Below are 17,763 nucleotides of genomic sequence, written 5' to 3'. Positions count from 1 at the left end.
TAGAATAAAAATGAAGGAATAATCTTAATTTTTTCCAGATAATGAATGGATAAATGGCTGTTCTGAAATATAGTTTCAATAAAGTAAAAAAACTATGAACGGAAGTGACGTATTATTTTTTGTAATACGTCATGAGTCTCCGCCCAATGGCGGTAGTTTAAATTTTAAGCTAGTCCTTAGCAACGTTAACCAGGCGAGGACACAACTTTTAAAGCATCTATGGCGTCGTATCAATGTGCCTTACAATGTCCACACACTTTGTACCAATCTCCGGCTAAGGTATTTGCCAAGCTTAAAAAGAAAATACAAGACGGAGAACAAACGACGTGTGGAATTGGACAATACGCAACGCAAATGACAACAGGTTGGAGCGGAAGAGACAATTTCTGGGACTCCAATGAACTCCAGCACAAGTTTGGTGAGGAAGAGGCTTTAACTATTTCGCCTTTAAAAAGTCCCCAAAAAAGCGATGGCTATTCATACGCAATGGAGCGCCCATATACAACCAACGCGTTACATCGATTCAAATCACCAATGGGACGATTTTTGGAATCGACGTATGAACCTCGCGTCTGCACGGACCCACGTTCAACCAGAGACCCTCGACAGATTTTTGACAAAAACCTCGAGAATCAAATCTCTCCTACTGACTCCTGCACGCCTTCAGTGTCCAGTTTTTCCCCTGCGAGGAAGAAACTGCGAAAAAGAAAAGCAGAGGAGATTAACAAAATTTGCTGCGATGCAAATGTCACATCAGAAATCGAAGATGACAACATTGACAAAGTTGGCTATCACTGCACCCCAAAGAAAACACGCGAGATGGAAAGTAAGGCGATTTGTGTTGTCTTGAACCTGCTTGTTATTTATGCAGTACTTGTTTTGATTAATCCGTGAATGTATTGCTTTGCAAAGGCTGCAGTGTCTCTTTGGAACGACTCATGTCTCCTGCTAAGATATTCGCTTTCATGAAAGAGAGGGTAACCAGAAGAGAGCGAGAACAAGACAACAGAGATTGCCAAGAACCAGGTGAACCCCCTGATGGAGGTAATGCTGAACCACAAAAGTCATAAAATCAACAAGACATGTGTCCTAAAATTTGTGTTTATTATTAGTTGGATGTCATCGGCTGGAAATTGGGCCAGGAGTCACCCAGGAGTTTGCAGACAACCAGTCAGAAACACTTCATCCCGAAGAGGACTCGCCCCTCAATGTCACGTCGGAGAATATTTTGTTCGATCCCATCCTCCTCAACGAGCCCTCCATCTGCATTCCAAAGAAACACAACTCACTGTTCAAGAACAAGCAAAAGGAAAACTTGACAAAAATACCCTATGTGAGTACAAGATTTATGGAAATTAATTTCTCTTAAAATATTTATTGTTTTGACAAGATTCATATTTACGAGGAACATCACAGTTATAAGCGGGGAGGTTGTCACGCAAATAAAGTAACTTGTGAAATTATGAATGACTATTATTTTTATAATATTACAATGTAATTTATTGTTGTTGAAATCAATTTACAGGCACATTACATTTTTTGTTGTTGTTTTTTCCTTGGCAGGAGAATGCTATTAATCTTAAAGAGTGGTTCCTGAGGAGGAATCATAATGGCATATTTGTGGAAGGAATCCGCATGTAAGTCATTTTTGTCATCTTTTGGCCAAGATTTAGATATTAAGTACATTTAGAATTTTTTTGTGTTTCATCTGGCACAGGGAGAACAGGACACCGTGGAACAGCAACATCATTGTGGAGAGAATTTCCAGCACTGTGTTGAAAACATTGTCTGGCAACGTTTACATCTTGGTGGGGAAGATGAATCTGCACATGAAGACTGGTAAGATGAATGGAATGCTGAATTATAACAATCGTGATTGTTTCACTGACTCATGTGTCACATTTTGTTGTTAGACTTTCCCCGCTGGCTTTTGAGGATGTTTGCTCATGGATTCCCTGCAAATTGGAAAGCGCTTTACCACAAGTTTTTGGCAGAATTAAAAGAGTAAGAATCTTTTTCTGCAATATTTCAGACCTGTATATTCTTCTGACAATATTACAGTAAATGAGAAACAGTCAAGTAGAATGGTAAATGAGCGTGATGACGTAACGGAGTGCCGTCTGTAATCTCAAAATGTTGCATGTTGGGGGACTGTCTTGGTCGGGACCCCCTTTATTTAAATACAATAATAAAGGCTGGGTTTGATTTATGTTAGCAACAGGAGAAAAGCAAACACTGTAAAGGCAAGTAAAACAACAGAGAAGTCTGCTCCCGCCCCAACAATAAAAAGACACAAGGAAGCACCTGTCCACAAGAGTAAGTAGAAGAAGGGATCAAATTTGAATATTGATCAATCTCCAGCATTTAACACTTCAACACACTCTTTTTCTGTAGCCAACACCAGTGCGTTTTTCCAAAAAGCGACCCGGAGCGGTCGGATGATCAAACCACCCCTGGAATACTGGAAAGGAGGCAGGATCTTCATGGATGCAGACTTGAATGCTACCATCTATGACAATTACAACAGCCTTAGCCTCAACTCCGTACGTACAAATTAGTGATACCATTTTTTTTTTGTACATTTAGAACAGATGCCCAATGTGTGATGAATTTGTGATCATTTTTATTTGACTTTTAGCAGGATGTTTCAAAAGTGGTGCCTAAGGCAAAGTCGAAAAAAACTACCCAGGCTCGTCCTCTCAGCGATAAAGGTAACTGCTAATTTGAGCAGCAAACATTTGCCACCTTGAATGAACTCAACGCAGTTCACTTCAAGTCACAGACTTTTACTATGGCAATAAACAAATCAAATCATAAAAAAATGAAATGACTGTGTGATTATGATTCTAGGTCACACACAAAGCGAATCCAGCAGAGATAGCGTTCCGTCGGCGACACCGAAAAGAGACAAGAGGCCGCAAAGTCGAAGTCTACCTGAAGCGACTCACTCTGTTTCACCCAAAGCAGCAGTGAAGAGGCCGAGCCGCCACGCCGTCAATGAAGAGTCCAAAAATGCGCTACCGTCAAGTCAACCCAAGAAGCTCCCCCAACAGCGGTCCAAAGCAAAGCCGTGCAATGCTCCTCTGAGGAGGTCAGCGAGAAAAAACACCCCCCTTCAGTTATCCACCGCTAATGAAAACTCACTCGCGTCTGAAGATGAGCAGTCGCGGGACAAGGAGGAAAGGCGAAGCAATCACGCTGCTAGCGCCGATGAGATCACAAGACCCAAACCCCAAAAGTCCCCCAGAAAGGAGTCCAAAAAGAAAGCACTTAAATCTGCTGCGTTAAATACGTCAGAAATAAAGCTCGCTTCACAGTTGTCTGCTGATAAAGAAATATTAGAAGAGGAGCAGGCGCTTTCTACATGGAGGAAAAAACAGGACAAGAGGGGGCATCCGTCGCCAAGTCATTCCCAAAATCTCCCGGTACAAGAGCCCAAAAAGAGGCAGGCGAGAAAACGGCCCCCGCCTCGCTTTTATGCTCAGGAGGAGGAGGTGCAGGAGAGGCCAAGTCCTCACACCAGCAACTCCAGTGATCAGTCAGGCATTGAGAACACATGGCCATCCAAAAAGACTTCCCAAAAGGGGTCCAAAACCAAGGGGTCCAAAACCAAGGGGTCCAACACTCCTCCATCGAGAAGAGAGGAGGCAGTGAAGCGAAGCAAAAGGAAGCCCAGAAAGCAAAACAGGAACCCGAATTACGACAGTGCCAAACTCACATCGCCCGCAAAGTTGACGCAATCTAACAAGAAAGTCAGCCCAAGGTCCACCGTGTCTCCTCAAGGCCAAGATGAGGATCAGTGGACGCAAGATGAGGAGGCAAAATTACAGCAGTAAGAGCAGCCGCAAAATAATAAATGTTGTCTTTAGCAGAAACTCACTTCTCTTTGTCAGGGCTTTGTCCAGGTGTTTCTTGTCCTCTCCCACGGCATTCTGCTGGGAGAAGGTGGCCACGATGGTCGGCACGCGCTCGGCAGAGGAGTGTTACTACAAGGACATGGCCTTGCGAGGCTGCCAGGTTCCGGGGAGCAGCACCCGGAAAAAACAAAAGAAAAAGGCGGAACCGCCAAAACCCACAGGTAAGGCATTTGGAATTGAGTAGAAACGTTGTGCAAGATCTTGCTAAACTATTTTTCTTTCTGTTCCAGACTGTCCCGTCATATCAGCAGGCATCGGGACCTTCAAGAGAAAACAGCAGGTGCGCCAGTTCCTGGAGACCATGCCCCGAGAGAATACCGACGACGCCTTCAGCGCACCGCACAATGAGGGCTTTAAGGTTGGCGCCGCTATTTCCTCTTTCTACTCCGGAGATGAGCTGACATTGCTCCTCACCCTTTGTAGTTCCCGCCCTTGTGTTTGGATGGATCGCAGGACTTCCACCTGGAGCCCGTGACGCCGAGTACGCTGCATTTCTCTCAAGCGAAGACTCCTCGCTGTCGTCACGCCTCTCCCGGAGCCGTGCATTCTTCAAACATGTGACTGCTTTGTTTCAATTCTCGCCACACAATTCAGAAAAGCCTTTTTTTTTTTGGTACTAGATTTTTCAAGATATCTCCTTGACGTGTCTTCTTCTCCTCAAATTTCAAGGCTCTATGGGGACCAGCTCGTCTTTAACCTACAGAAAGCGATAAAACAAACTCGGGTCAACGGCTGCAAAAAAGTTCCAGCAAAGGTACTATTTACATTTTGATGATACTTTCTCAGTCAATTTGACTTACTTTCTTTTATTATCCCTGCCAGAACGTTGCTCCCCCATCATCAGTCAAACGAACAACGAAAGCAATTAAAAACTTAGGTAAGGTTTTATTGACAGGGGGTTTGGATTGCTTGAAAATAATTCAAATATATGCAAAACAAAGTAGCACATGTAAAAAGCTTTAATAGCTTTAAGAAAAAATGATTTGTTCTTTCAGACCTAAACAAGTATGCACCCTCCTTTTCTCCCCCAGGAAACGATTCCGTTATCATCCAGGAGTTGTTTTCAATGAAACCTGCCACGTTGTTAGACAGTGGGGAAGAAGAGGACTTTTACTTCTCTGACAGTGACTGAAACCAATTGACATTAGACATAATTGTAAAGCTGTAAATGAAATATATCCATGGCAAATGTTTGTTTTGTTTTAATCGTATTTCATTAAACAAAAACCTACCTTTTTTTCCTGTACCATATTTCAGTTTTTGTTATTTTTGTTTTTTAAGGTTGGTTTTTTTGTCAACAGATCAATCATTGATCAATTCTATTCATGTGAAGTTACTTTTGTTAGTTGTACCTAATAAAATGGCCAGTGAGACGCTTGCGCTTGGGTTGCTGGTCACGTGAAGGCAGTCACGTGATCACTGCACCTCTTTCGCAGCCTGTCCTCCGGTCAACTCATTGACACACAACAGAGGACACGATGAGTACGCTGTAAGTTTATACTTTATTTCAACTTTATTCACTATTGAAATAAGTATAATGGAAAGCTGTAACGTCACTGTAGTTGTAGTACTCGGTGTGTTACAGAAGTCTTTGATTCCGAGACATGACCTACATTCTCGTCCAGTTGTTAGCCGCGAGCTAATCGAACAAGTTAAACTGTTGTAAATGTAAAGAAATTATGCTTTGGTTGTGATTCGATATAGCTCGTAATATTATTGAATTATATCATAAATATACAATTTTACTGGGGGAGTGCTCGGTCTCCATCACTATGAAAACGCTGTAGTCACAATTGTAGTAAATATTTACATGAAAAACACTTTATAAATGTAAAATAATCAAATAAAAAGCGCGGTCCGTCGTTTACGAGGACGCAACACCAATGGAAGACAGTTGAGCAAGTCGAAACGTGCTGTAAGTGGCTTGAGACAACTTCTGTTGTTGAGAATGGACAAAATACTTGGAAATAAAATTGAACTGAAACTCAAAGTAGTCTTATGAAAACGAGTGTTTATTGAGCCAATCTACTTGTTATGATTACAGTAAATATTTTATGCAAAAACATTTCAATGGAATAGTTAAGTATTTGAGTAAGACCATACAATTTCCCTGATTTGTAAACTAGTTTATTGCTCGCTGTGACTCATGAAACTGTATATTGAGACAATAAACTAAAGAGTAAGACCCATGTATTCTATATTATATTTCTCATCTCTGTCATCAGGTTGGCAGTGGTCATCTCCTTGTTATTCAGCCCATTGGTGTGGAGTGGATACCTGGAATATGACCAAAATGTCCTGTGAGTATTTCACTTTCCATCCCTAACATCGTGGGGTCACATCTGGGGCAGCTAGTGGCCAGTGCGAGCTACATTTTAGTAGGGCTTGACTCTAATTGTTTTCCATCTTTCCTTTAGTGTGCCCGCAGACTGGACCCGCGTTGGCCGGGTCAACCCAACCGAAAAGCTTGAGCTGACCTTCGCGCTCACTCAGCAGAACGTTGACGTACTGGAGGAGACGCTCAGAGTGGTCTCTGACCCCGACTCACCTCAGTATGGTAGGATAACAAAGCTGAAATTTTTGGCGTACTTGCCCTGATAAAATGCCAACGATATTTGTCCAGTAGCCAACAGTATTTACTGTGTGAATCACTTCCTCCATTGCAAAATCAGCTCTTTCAAATAAGGAGAGTCTCACTTTCAATTCCTTTGAATTCCTTTCAATTCCGCTTTTACTAAGTACACTCTCCTGATACACTTTTACTCCTTCAGGTAAATACCTCCAACTCGAAGAAGTGGCCTCCCTCGTGCGACCCTCCGACGTGTCCCAAAAAGCGGTGCGGAGCTGGCTGCAGAGCCACGGTGTCACAAACTGCTCGACGGTTCACACTCAGGATTTCTTACAATGCAACTTGACTGCCGAGTAAGCTTAAATGGATGTTTTGACTCACTTCTTCTTTCTTTTGTTGAAGCATATTCCGCATTTTTATCATGTTCTCGTGCACTAAGGGTTGCAGAGGTTCTGCTCCCGGGAAGCAAGTTCCAGCGTTATCTCAGAGACGGTCACTCCATTGTGAGATCTTCAGCTCCGTATTCCGTTCCCGATGATGTTGCGCAACACCTTGACTTTGGTGAGCCTCATTCAACATGGCCACTGACTATCATGCGTTTTGGAAGTTTGATTTTGATCTTCTTTTACAACAGTGGGAGGGCTTCACCGTTTCCCGCCTAGAGGACACAAGGCCTCGAAGGAAATGCATCGGAGCGACAACACCTTTCACTTGGGAGTGACTCCTTCTGTTTTAAGGGCCCGTTACAATATGACTGCAGCTGATGTGGGATCAGCTCAGAACAACAGCCAGGCTGTAGCTCAGGTGCCATCTTGTTAGTAGCTTTATACTTTCATGGAGTTTTTGGCATGAGCAAGTTGTTTCTGTTCTAGTTCTTGGAGCAGTACTATAGTCCTGCAGATCTGGCGGAGTTCATGAGCCTTTATGGCGGCAGCTTTCAGCATCTGTCCAAGGTTGACCGTGTCGTGGGAACGCAGGGCACCGGAAAGGCCGGTTTAGAGGCCAGTCTGGATGTGGAATACATCATGAGCACGGGGGCCAGCATCCCCACTTGGGTCTTCACTAATCCAGGTTTGTAACTCCAGTCTGTGCTGAGTCATACTGAAGGTCAAAGTTCACTCACGGGATCGTCTCGGGTGCATTCCAGGTCGTCACGAGTCCCAGGAGCCGTTCCTCCGGTGGGTGGTCCTGCTCAGCAACATGTCTGACCTGCCTTGGGTGCACACCATTAGCTACGGAGATGACGAGGACAGCTTGTCTACTGCCTACATGCAGCGTATCAACACCGAGTTCATGAAGGCTGGTGTCAGGGGTCTCTCCTTGCTTTTTGCTTCTGGTCAGTTAAAAGACCTTTCTTCCTCTGTATGGTTTTCCTTTATTATTTTAACTGTTTTCAAATTTGCTTTTAGGTGATAGCGGAGCCGGCTGCTGGCACATGACTAAAGAACAAAACTCCTTCAGGCCCAGTTTTCCCGCCTCAAGGTAACAACTCTGAACGTCATGACAGTCACAAGATAAATTTTTTAAAAACTTTTTTTTTTTTCTAGTCCTTATGTGACCACAGTCGGTGGAACCTCGTTCAAGAATCCTTTCAAGGTGACTTACGAAGTAACCGATTACATCAGCGGAGGAGGTTTCAGTAACGTCTTCAAGATGCCCGATTACCAGGTAGGAATTCTCGTTTGAGTCCAGCACAACAATCAATAGCATTCAAATGAGTGCCGTGCATTGATTCCTCGCAGGCCAGTGCTGTGGCAGGATACCTGAAGACCGTAGCGGCGACGCTCCCTCCGAAGTCGTACTTCAACGTCAGCGGGAGGGCATATCCTGACATGGCGGCTCTGTCGGATAATTACTGGGTGGTGGTCAACCGAGTACCCGTGCCTTGGGTGTCTGGCACTTCGGTAAAATCGTTTAGATGGTTCCTCAAAATTTTAGCCTATTGTTGTTGCCTGCGCTTGTATTAAAAATGTTTTTGTGTCTTTCCAGGCGTCAACCCCGGTGGTTGGTGGGATGTTTGCTCTGATTAATGACAAGCGTCTGATGAAGGGCCTGCCTGTCCTGGGCTTCCTCAACCCTCGCCTCTATAAGCTCAAGGGACAAGCTCTTTTTGATGTCAGTCAATAAGCTCATGAAACACATAAGTGAAATCCGTATCCTGAAAGATGAGATCAGTGGTTTGCGTGCTGTTGTGTCTCCAGGTGACCGAGGGTTGTCACCTGGCCTGCCTTGATGAGCAGGTTCAAGGTCAAGGATTCTGCTCTGCACCGGCGTGGGACCCAGTGACAGGTTGGGGAACACCAAACTATCCAGAACTCCTCACGGCCCTCCTAGCGCCGTAAAGTCAGTCACGCTCTACTGGAGAGGACAGGTACCGAACATCTACACGTCATTGTTGACGACCATGACGACTGTCATGGATCGACTCACTCAGGTCTAGAGGTTTTAAGTCCCTTTTTTCACTGTTCTGCTACATTTAGCCACGCATTTCTTCCGTTTTCTATTGTCAATTGAAAATCAGTTAACACTTTTTTAAATCAAACTTCAACATAACTGTTTTTTTATGTTTCAATCTTGGGCTATGATCAAAATGCAAACAACAAATTCTACAGGGATTTAGTCCATTGTTTTACATTCACTTGTAACCTGAGCCACATTTTTCTGAAAACAATCATGTGGCACAATTACGGCCCAAACACTTTTTCAATTATTCATTATGTTAGGGAATTAATGTGTATATTTACTACACTGCTTTTCAACAACTGTGTTTTTAGTGCAAAAAGAAACTTTATTTATACATTTATTATAAATTTTAGGGTAAATTAAAAAAAAAAAATAGTAACGTGAATTACAAGGACTAAATTAATAAATATGCTATTGTCTTCTTTAGCATCACTTGCCCTAAATACAAAAAGTCCAGATGAAGAATCTGTCCTGTTATGATCTAATTTTAAGTCGGCTGCAGCAGTTTACAGCCGTACACCAAACGAATGCACTGGAAAAACAGTTCCAAATGTTTGAATTCTTTTTAGCCTAAAGCGGAAAATCAAGTGCTACTGTCTAGTGGTGTGATGTTATAGATTAGTTGCAATTGTGCCAAATGCTTGCAGTGCAGAAAAAAATGCAAATGAAACGAGCTGCTGTGCAGTCATTTTTGTTCTTTGTTGGAACTAATAAACAGTATGACTGGATTCATTTTCCGACCATACGCAACTGTGCAAAAGTCAGTGAAGTGATGGATAAGTCAATGAGGGGGAAAACATTTTAATCAACAATCTATGGATAATCACGTTATCTACAACATGACGGACATTGCATTGTACAAAATAAATTCCTCTTTCGCAAGCACTCGAATATTGGAAAACAAAGCAACAGAGATCCTCAATCAGCTGAGCGCTTATGTCAATCAGTGTACAATATGCACACTTGTGGGGGAGTAGAAAATTGAAAAAGGGTCACCGCTCGCTGAGGACTGTTGCAAATGTTTAACTTTCAACGTAACACTGCTCAGCTAGAGCGGACTGTGTTCAAGTATAAATAAGACAATCAAGTAGAAAGTTCAATTTGAGTAGCGCTCCAGTCAGAAGGCCTCGAGCGTCAACGTTTCCATCCCCGCGCGTTCGGACAAAGTCCGTTGAAGGTCTGTCTTGAAGAAAAACAAAGGGCAATCTGTTATCTCGCAAGCAAGCAGGCAGGCCGCACGGGACTTCAGATGTCTGTCAAGGAGCTGCGGTGCGAGTCTTCCAGTGTATGCTGGTGTCAACATGGATCCGTTCACTGATTGTTCTTTGCTTTGGCATGTGTGAGGATGTGAGACTTGAGGTTGGTGGACTGGGCAAATTTCTTGTTGCAGCCGTCAAAGGGGCACACGTACGGGCGATCTCCCGTGTGGATACGCACGTGTGTGCGTAAGTTAAAGTCCAAGGAGAACCTCTTGCCGCAGCCCTCAAATGTGCACTGGAAATGGGAAAGACCACAGATACATTTGGATTGAGATCATTTCATTGTCCCAAAGCTGCAGCTGGCAGGTCCAGTTAACCCAGTTTGAAGCACTGCTGTAGAGAACGAAACCAAATTTCGAGGCTCACCTGGAAAGGTTTCTCCCCCGTGTGTACGAGTTGATGTCTTTTCAGCTTGGAGCTCTCCACAAAAGCTTTGCCGCACTCGGCGCAGACGTGCACACGAGGCCCGTGGGTGTGCAAGTGCTTCCTCATCGCAGAATTGTCCCTGAACATCTTGGTGCAGCCCTGAACACAATATAATGTCAACAAATTATCATCCCTGATATTATCAGTTTTTGACAGAAAGTGTGTGACTCACTTTGTGTGGACAGGCTATCGTTCGGGGTGCGTCATCTTCTTTCACTTTCTTTGGCTTCATTCTAGAAATTAAAACCAAAATATTATTCAAGTGCACACAATTCTCCCAGTGTAATCTGAATGAGCGCATAACATACCTTGCAAACTCTGCCAGCTGTTTGGGGTCCGAAAGGTCGATGCCCGGGATGCCCCCTGGCGGCAGCTTCTTCCCCGTCATGTACTCTGAATAGTCAGGAGGAGAGTTTTCACCCGTGATTTGCTCTTCATGGTCAATGTCCTTCTTGTCATCTAAATCACATAGTCGGAATTCAATAAATGCAGATAAAGACAAATGGACCCGATAACCAACTAAAACAAGTTTCTGCTAAAACAAGTTCACCTGTAAAAGTAGCAGTTGTACTGCATTGCACATGGATGAGCTCTGCACATGCGACGCTAACTCATTTGGGAAACGCCATAAATATTTATGTAAATATTCGGTAACGTCCGACGTAAAAAAGAGTAACGGTCGGAAATGGCGTAAAAACCGAGGGTCCTTGAATGCACCGCCTCCACCGTTGTGAAGTGCGCAATAGAGGCCTAGCTAGGCGGTTCCAAAAGCGGCGCTGCACTTTCCGCCATCTTCGTGGGGCCAAATAAACGCCATTTTTCCGGGCCGCCATACTTTCTCGACCGGGGAAATATGGCGGCGCCCATCGGCACAGAAAACATGGCTTCCCATAAAAACAAAAACACTCCAATTGAATTCCAAGCGGCGTTTTCGAATGGTAAAATTGGCGTTAACGTTTGTTGGAGGACAAGGCCTCGGCGGTGGCCTGGTAACGTCGACACACGCACATCGAGAACAAAGCCGCGACAGGAATCCACTCCAAACTTACCCGAAGCCCACATAGTAACGGAGAACTCCCCTTCCAATGTCTTTATCTGCACTTGCTTCTGTTCCCATTTCCTACCCATGTCCGCACTGCTTAGATAGCTCTTTTTGCCCGATTTCTTTCCACTTGCAACCCTTTTCATCCGACCCGTTGTCGAGCTTCTCCCCGCGACTGTGACCAGAGTCTGTTCGATGTAGTCCTCCTCCACGGCGGGCACGGGGATGAGGATTTGGTCTTGGTAGCCGTCATCCGTGTGCAGTTCCGAGTCATCCTCACCCACAACCTCCTCCCGGGTCTGCACCAGAATCACCTCTTGGTGCGGAAGAATCGAGTGCGGGTCGTCCGTGTCAAGCGTTTGTAAGGCGATCATGGGCTGGTGCTCGTCGTCATCCCCGACAACAGTTGTTTCGATGGTCTCTACTTCGATTTCGTGCAGTTCAACGATTTCGGCGGGCATTTCCGAGCCGTCCGCCTCAATGTACAGGGTGTCCCCCGAAGCCATGACTTGTTATTCCGTTCTTTTGACCCCCTCCACCTTCGAATGCTTACTTAGTCCACCGTGACTTCTCCTCTGTGTACTCTCTTGCCTCCTCCCTCTCCGACGACTCGATAACAACGTGTACTCTCGTAGCCACTCTGCTCCACTGACCAAGTCTCGCGTGATTTTGATGAATGGCTGGATGATCGATGTGAATAGACTTTGGGGGAAATCTATTGCATAACTGGTCTGGAAAAAAATTCCACAATTTTTTTTTTTCAGTAGGATAATTTCCTTGTGCAGTTTCCTTCATCAATTCGGAACTAATTCTTAATCTTATTGTTTGATTATTAACAATGTACTGTATGATCATTTACTTGTGCAGTTCTTCACTAATTTGGAATTTAGTCTTAATTTCATTGTTTGATTATTAACGACGTACTGTAGGACTTATATTGTTATGTAATAAAAAAAATTCTTTTAGCACAACAGTATTTAAAAGTCAAAGTCAGCTTTATTGTCAATTTCTCCACATGCCAAAGACACACAAAGAAATTTAGTCCTTATTATTCCGTTTTGCACTAAAGTAGAATTAATAACCAAACAAAATGAAACGCCCTAAAACGAGCGTTACACAGGTTAATTTGAAGCCGGTGCGGCTGTGTAACACCGTTGGCGAGGAGAGAAGGGGAAGGCGGGGGGAGCGGAGTCGACACACCTGCAGGTGCTACCTGCTCAAGTGGGCGCGGCCTGGAGAGAGTGCGTGTTGGGGGAAGTTCTTCATTTCCACTACGAGTTGGAGCGGTGCCGGCCAGTCACTCCGCACTTCATCGCTCCACTCAGTTCCATTCACTCGGCGTCATGGACAAGACAGGTGGAAGGGGCGACTTCGAATGGGTCTATGACGACCAACCACACACGGCGAGGAGGAAGGAGATACTGGGTGAGTGAGGTATCTCCTTTGGTTTGACTGTTTATTTAATTATTATTATTTCTCCCAAGTTTGTTAACAAGTGATATGATCCGGTTAAACCAGTTTACTCGCTCTTTCTCAGCCCGTCCTTACGGCTCAATAGATGACACCAAGGATACCTGAACTGAACCATTTATCGAGACAAGGCATATATTTGACATTCGAAATAGCTCACGGCTAAGTATATAGTATTGTTGGTTGATACTGGAAGTTAAATACGACGTTTGTCACGTGTCCGTTCCCTTTTTTTTTTTTTTTTTTTTTTTTTGCTTTGTCAAAAACTCCCAATGGAGCTTGACCCATCTGTTCACCTGAGTTGCACAATCACAATATTGCAGGTGGAGCCGTGATAATGCCTCCGTGCTGGTTTGGTAACAAGGCACGGACTCTATTCTTTCTCCATATGTGTGCTCTTGACAAATGCATACACACGCACGTCCAATTACAAACAATTCAGTGCGTGAGAAGATGGTTTACATGGCAGTCAAATGAGTATTACAATGGGGCATTATGCTGGGGCATAATTGAGTTTTCCGGAACCCTTCATATATATCCTTGCCCACAGGAAAAAAAATTCTAGCTCTGCCAGTGGTCATGGGATATTATCCAATTCCTCTTAATTTTTTTAATAAATATATACATGTCAAATTATTGTGTTTAGATTTTTTGGTTGACTTGTCTTTATTGTTTTTGTTACCACAGGTGTGAATAACACAATAGGTTGCTTGGCACCTCCAAGCCATCAAATATTAAAGGCTTGCATTTTGAATTGTTCGCTGCCCCATGGAGCGGAAAATAGGGAATTTTTTTTATTGGAAGTCAATTTACATCATTACTGTATTTTAACTGCGTGATTGTTAGTCCAACTTAACAATGCTGGGTGCTGTGAATCATCTGCTCTTTATAGAATGGATGATGAAACCAGACGTTGACTCTCGACACGCCCTCGACAAGACGTCAAGTGTTTTTATGATGTCTGGTTATTTTACAATAGAGAAAGCTAATAAAAATGTAAAAATCAGTTATGTGGCTATATAACAAACAAACATACAGTGCAAACATACATGATGACATCACATCATGATGTTGCCTCATTCAATACATTCTTAAGTTTTAAGTAATAGTAATTCATCATTCCTTCCAATGAACAATAGTTGGAAAAGAAGGGCAGTTGAGTTAAATATTAACACTGAAAAGAGGTATTGGTCCAGTCAAAGGCATATCAACGCGACATGCTGCATAAATGTCATTCTGGCAAGTTACTAATCATCATATGTCAAAAATAAAAACCTTAAATCAGCAGCTCCACAAATTTTAATATTACATAATCTCCAAAACTTTCAACAAAAAATGTCAGATTTGGAGTTTTGAAAAATCAAACAAACAACTTTCAAATATTGGCTTTCTAATTAAGGTGGACTATACTGAAACCCAAGCTGGGTCTCTCTGTTTGTGGTTACGGTCCCTCGGGAAAGCAACACCTTCGCCAATTAAAAAAAAAGAACAGCATCCTCCCATGAGATGAAGCACTGCCTCCACACTGCATGCACCATTTTGTTTCTTGGTCTTAACATAAGTTCTTTATTTTAAAAAAAAAAATGACATCATCATTGAGTTGTTCTCTTCTATCCCCCTCACAGCCAAGTACCCAGAGATCAAGTCCCTGATGGGTCCGGACCCCCAGCTGAAGTGGGTGGTGTCAGGCATGGTGCTGTCCCAACTCCTAGCCTGCTACCTGGTTCGGGATCTCCCATGGAAGTGGATCTTGTTCTGGGCCTACGCCTTCGGCGGCTGCGTCAACCACTCTTTGACGCTGGCCATCCATGACATTTCACACAACGTAGCCTTTGGCAACAAACTGGCCAAGTGGAACCGCTGGTTCGCCATGTGGGCCAACCTCCCTATCGGCGTGCCCTACTCGGCCTCGTTCAAGAAGTACCACATCGACCACCACCGCTATCTCGGCGGGGACAAGCTGGACGTGGACATTCCCACCGACTTTGAAGGCTGGTTCTTCTGCACTCCCACCAGGAAGTTAGTGTGGCTCTTCCTGCAGCCGTTCTTCTACTCGCTGCGTCCGCTGCTGGTCAATCCCAAACCCGTTTGTAAGCTGGAGATCCAGAACTTTGCCGTCCAGATGGCAGCGGACGCCATCATTTATTATTTGTGGGGGCTCAAGCCGGTGGTTTATCTTATCGCCGGGTCCATCTTGTGTTTGGGACTTCATCCCATCTCTGGACATTTCATCGCCGAGCACTACATGTTCATGAAGGGACACGAGACGTACTCGTATTATGGGTCGCTCAACATGATCACCTTCAATGTTGGCTATCACATGGAGCACCATGACTTCCCGAGCATACCTGGAAGTAAGCTACCTCAGGTGAGACCGACATCTTTTTATGTTTGTTCCATTTGTGGAATTTTCTGTTGAATAAGTGAACACGACTGAGACTAAAAATTCAATCAAAGCAAGTTTTGGAATTTTACTCATCATGCTATCTTGATTGATAAGTGCTAATCTGTTGTTAATTAAAAAAAAAATACCTTTGACCTTTTGACAACGTCAAACATCTGATTCTATCACCAGTCTTTCAATCAAATGACAAAAGAAACAGGAAACTAGAATGGCATGTAGGAGAACAAATGGCGAAAACACAACTGATACTGGAACTTGGGTGTGACATGTCTTCAAGTTTACGAAAGAAAAAAAGCTTTTTATCAGATAAAAGCAGGTAACTGATTAACCAATGCCACTCAAGCGTGTCACAGACACAAAAAGGCTGTGAACTCCATGTTCATGTTCACAAAACCTGTTCGCCCACAGACACCTTCCAACTTTTTTTTTTCCTTTTAAAATAATTACCAATATCAAACATGTAACAATGTAAGAGGAAGTGGATGAAACCATGTGCTAAAAAGGCGCACGCCACATCCTCCACTCCAACAAAGCTTCGGGTCTGTTTCCGTGTGCATTTGCATGTCATCAGAATCAGTGGAAAAAAAGGATAACGTGGCCTTCAAGCACTAAAATTCCTGTCCGTCTCTTTGCAGGTGAAGCAGATCGCGGCCGAGTTTTACGACTCCCTTCCTCAGCACACGTCGTGGATGCAGGTGTTGTGGGACTTTGTGTTCGACGACAGCATCGGCCCGTACTCCCGAATCAAGCGGGAGTACAAGTTGAACAAGCAGGAGTAGAGCAGATGTGTTCCTCAACGTCTCCAGGAAGAAAGGCCAACACTGTGAATGTCACTGGTTGACACACCACATTCCACATGATGTTCCTTCTCAACGCTGGATGCTATCTTCTTTAGTCTGTTCCGTTGCAGTCGAGCATGTTAAAAAAAAAAAAGAACATTTCCTTCTTTCACAGTTTCCACTTGAATGGAATGGCCTGCCATGCCATTTGAGACTACAATGAATATTATTCAACAGTGCACATTATTTTTATTTGTAAGGTCTACAGTTTCATGTTATTTTTTTTTCCCACCCATTATTAATGTTGTGTGGTTCCTTTTGCTGCCTCTTTTCTCATATTGTTTGGAAACAATAGGAGTATTTCAGGGTGGCAGAAAGCAATGTGGCTACCAGATTTCAACTAAAAGTGAGAACAGAAAAAAAAAATATTTGGGATTATGCTGCCCGTGGCTCAAAATTTATAAAACAACCCCACCCCTCTAAACCTAACCTAATTGAGCCAAGCCGCAAAATGGGAGTGGAAGTTACAAATAGTTTTACAGGGAAGATAACGAGACTGTTTGACGTAGTTGCCACGACATAGGTAGACATTTTCTCAAAGGTATGTAGAATATGTTCCCTTGCGTTGTCAAAGTAATTTATCAAATCGATATCTGGCCTACAACTTAAGATCAGCACTCCAGTGTGTTATAAAAAAAAAAAAAAAAAGTAATAGAAAAATCATTAACTAGCTAGTCTCTTAATGATGACATTAATAATTTAATTAAAGGTGTGTTTATCAAGTGGTGCCGTCTGAGCTACTGCCACCCAGAAGTACTACATGCTTTCCACAGTAGGGAAAAGGTCTTCGGTGATGCGTTCAAGGGCACAGATAAAAATCAGCACTGAAACTCAAGCGCTTGGACAAAATAGCGCACTAGTGTCATTTAGGCTTTTTTTTTTTTTTTGAGGCTCAACAATGTTACTCTCTTTCCATGTCGACTCTGAGCTTTACTCAACTCATCAAGAAGTTCAGAAACTTGAGCGGTCGCCAGTGAAAAGCGTAAGTGTGGGAAGAATGATAAGAGTGAGAAGCTGAGTTCAGAGTCCCTAAACGTCAAATGTATTGTGTTAGCAATCCAAACACTTTGGCTTGACCAGATGCTGCTGCGGGCCTGCTGTATACACTTACTTGGAATGTGTGATGTTTCTATTTAAATGTAAAATAAACAAATACATGTTCTCTTGTTTGTTTCTTACAAAACAGCTTACCTATGATATTAAGCAAGGTAGAGATGAGAAGAATCATGGTCTTTTTTTTTTTTTTAAAACAAAAAAAGCTTTATGGCCCTTTTTTTTTTTCTCACAAAAAAAACAAAACCTTACTATACATCAGGGGTGTCGACCTCCAGTCCTCAGGGCCGCGTTCCAATATGTTTTCCAAGTGACCCTCGT

General features: G+C 43.4%; 4 protein-coding genes across 9 annotated transcripts; 3 read left to right on the top strand and 1 right to left on the bottom strand.

The window, feature by feature from the left end:
- The first annotated feature begins 166 nt into the window (after nt 1-166).
- Nucleotides 167-5,163, top strand: mis18bp1 (MIS18 binding protein 1). Of its 4 annotated transcripts, none has more exons than XM_049739417.2 (16): nt 167-826; nt 913-1,026; nt 1,113-1,333; nt 1,564-1,637; nt 1,718-1,839; nt 1,914-2,004; nt 2,216-2,316; nt 2,395-2,543; nt 2,639-2,711; nt 2,851-3,832; nt 3,894-4,078; nt 4,148-4,275; nt 4,341-4,474; nt 4,587-4,671; nt 4,740-4,794; nt 4,949-5,163. In XM_049739417.2, exons 1-16 carry the CDS (start codon nt 220-222, stop codon nt 5,047-5,049), a joined length of 3,222 nt encoding a protein of 1,073 aa, XP_049595374.1. In that variant the 5' UTR covers nt 167-219; the 3' UTR covers nt 5,050-5,163. The 4 variants fall into 4 exon arrangements, with proteins under 4 accessions (XP_049595374.1, XP_049595373.1, XP_049595372.1 ...); XM_049739416.2 differs by having other exon boundaries at nt 913-1,044; nt 2,222-2,316; XM_049739415.2 differs by having other exon boundaries at nt 913-1,044; nt 2,642-2,711.
- A 58-nt stretch (nt 5,164-5,221) lies between these two features.
- tpp1 (tripeptidyl peptidase I) lies at nt 5,222-9,694 on the top strand. Its single transcript, XM_049739434.2, has 13 exons — nt 5,222-5,406; nt 6,143-6,217; nt 6,335-6,474; nt 6,689-6,839; nt 6,926-7,047; nt 7,121-7,290; nt 7,359-7,557; nt 7,634-7,822; nt 7,896-7,968; nt 8,034-8,154; nt 8,229-8,390; nt 8,476-8,601; nt 8,688-9,694. The coding sequence occupies exons 1-13, from the start codon at nt 5,396-5,398 to the stop codon at nt 8,826-8,828; spliced, it is 1,680 nt and encodes a 559-aa protein (XP_049595391.1). The 5' UTR covers nt 5,222-5,395; the 3' UTR covers nt 8,829-9,694.
- A 40-nt stretch (nt 9,695-9,734) lies between these two features.
- yy1a (YY1 transcription factor a) lies at nt 9,735-12,314 on the bottom strand. Of its 3 annotated transcripts, none has more exons than XM_049739439.2 (5): nt 11,684-12,314; nt 10,943-11,027; nt 10,807-10,867; nt 10,575-10,733; nt 9,735-10,443 (listed from the first exon to the last, which is right to left on the bottom strand). In XM_049739439.2, the coding sequence occupies exons 1-5, from the start codon at nt 12,180-12,182 to the stop codon at nt 10,261-10,263; spliced, it is 987 nt and encodes a 328-aa protein (XP_049595396.1). In that variant the 5' UTR covers nt 12,183-12,314; the 3' UTR covers nt 9,735-10,260. The 3 variants fall into 3 exon arrangements, with proteins under 3 accessions (XP_049595396.1, XP_049595394.1, XP_049595393.1); XM_049739437.2 differs by having other exon boundaries at nt 10,943-11,093; nt 11,684-12,312; XM_049739436.2 differs by having other exon boundaries at nt 10,807-11,093.
- Nucleotides 12,315-12,913: 599 nt separating this feature from the next.
- On the top strand, nt 12,914-17,550 carry degs2 (delta(4)-desaturase, sphingolipid 2). Its single transcript, XM_049739440.2, has 3 exons — nt 12,914-13,101; nt 14,772-15,514; nt 16,186-17,550. Exons 1-3 carry the CDS (start codon nt 13,020-13,022, stop codon nt 16,327-16,329), a joined length of 969 nt encoding a protein of 322 aa, XP_049595397.1. The 5' UTR covers nt 12,914-13,019; the 3' UTR covers nt 16,330-17,550.
- The last annotated feature ends 213 nt before the right edge of the window (nt 17,551-17,763 follow it).

Source organism: Syngnathus scovelli, chromosome 14, assembly GCF_024217435.2.
Source record: "Syngnathus scovelli strain Florida chromosome 14, RoL_Ssco_1.2, whole genome shotgun sequence".
NCBI lineage: Eukaryota > Metazoa > Chordata > Actinopteri > Syngnathiformes > Syngnathidae > Syngnathus > Syngnathus scovelli.
The sequence above is the reverse complement of the archived record's forward strand: the minus strand, read 5'-3'. Positions and strand labels throughout refer to the sequence as shown.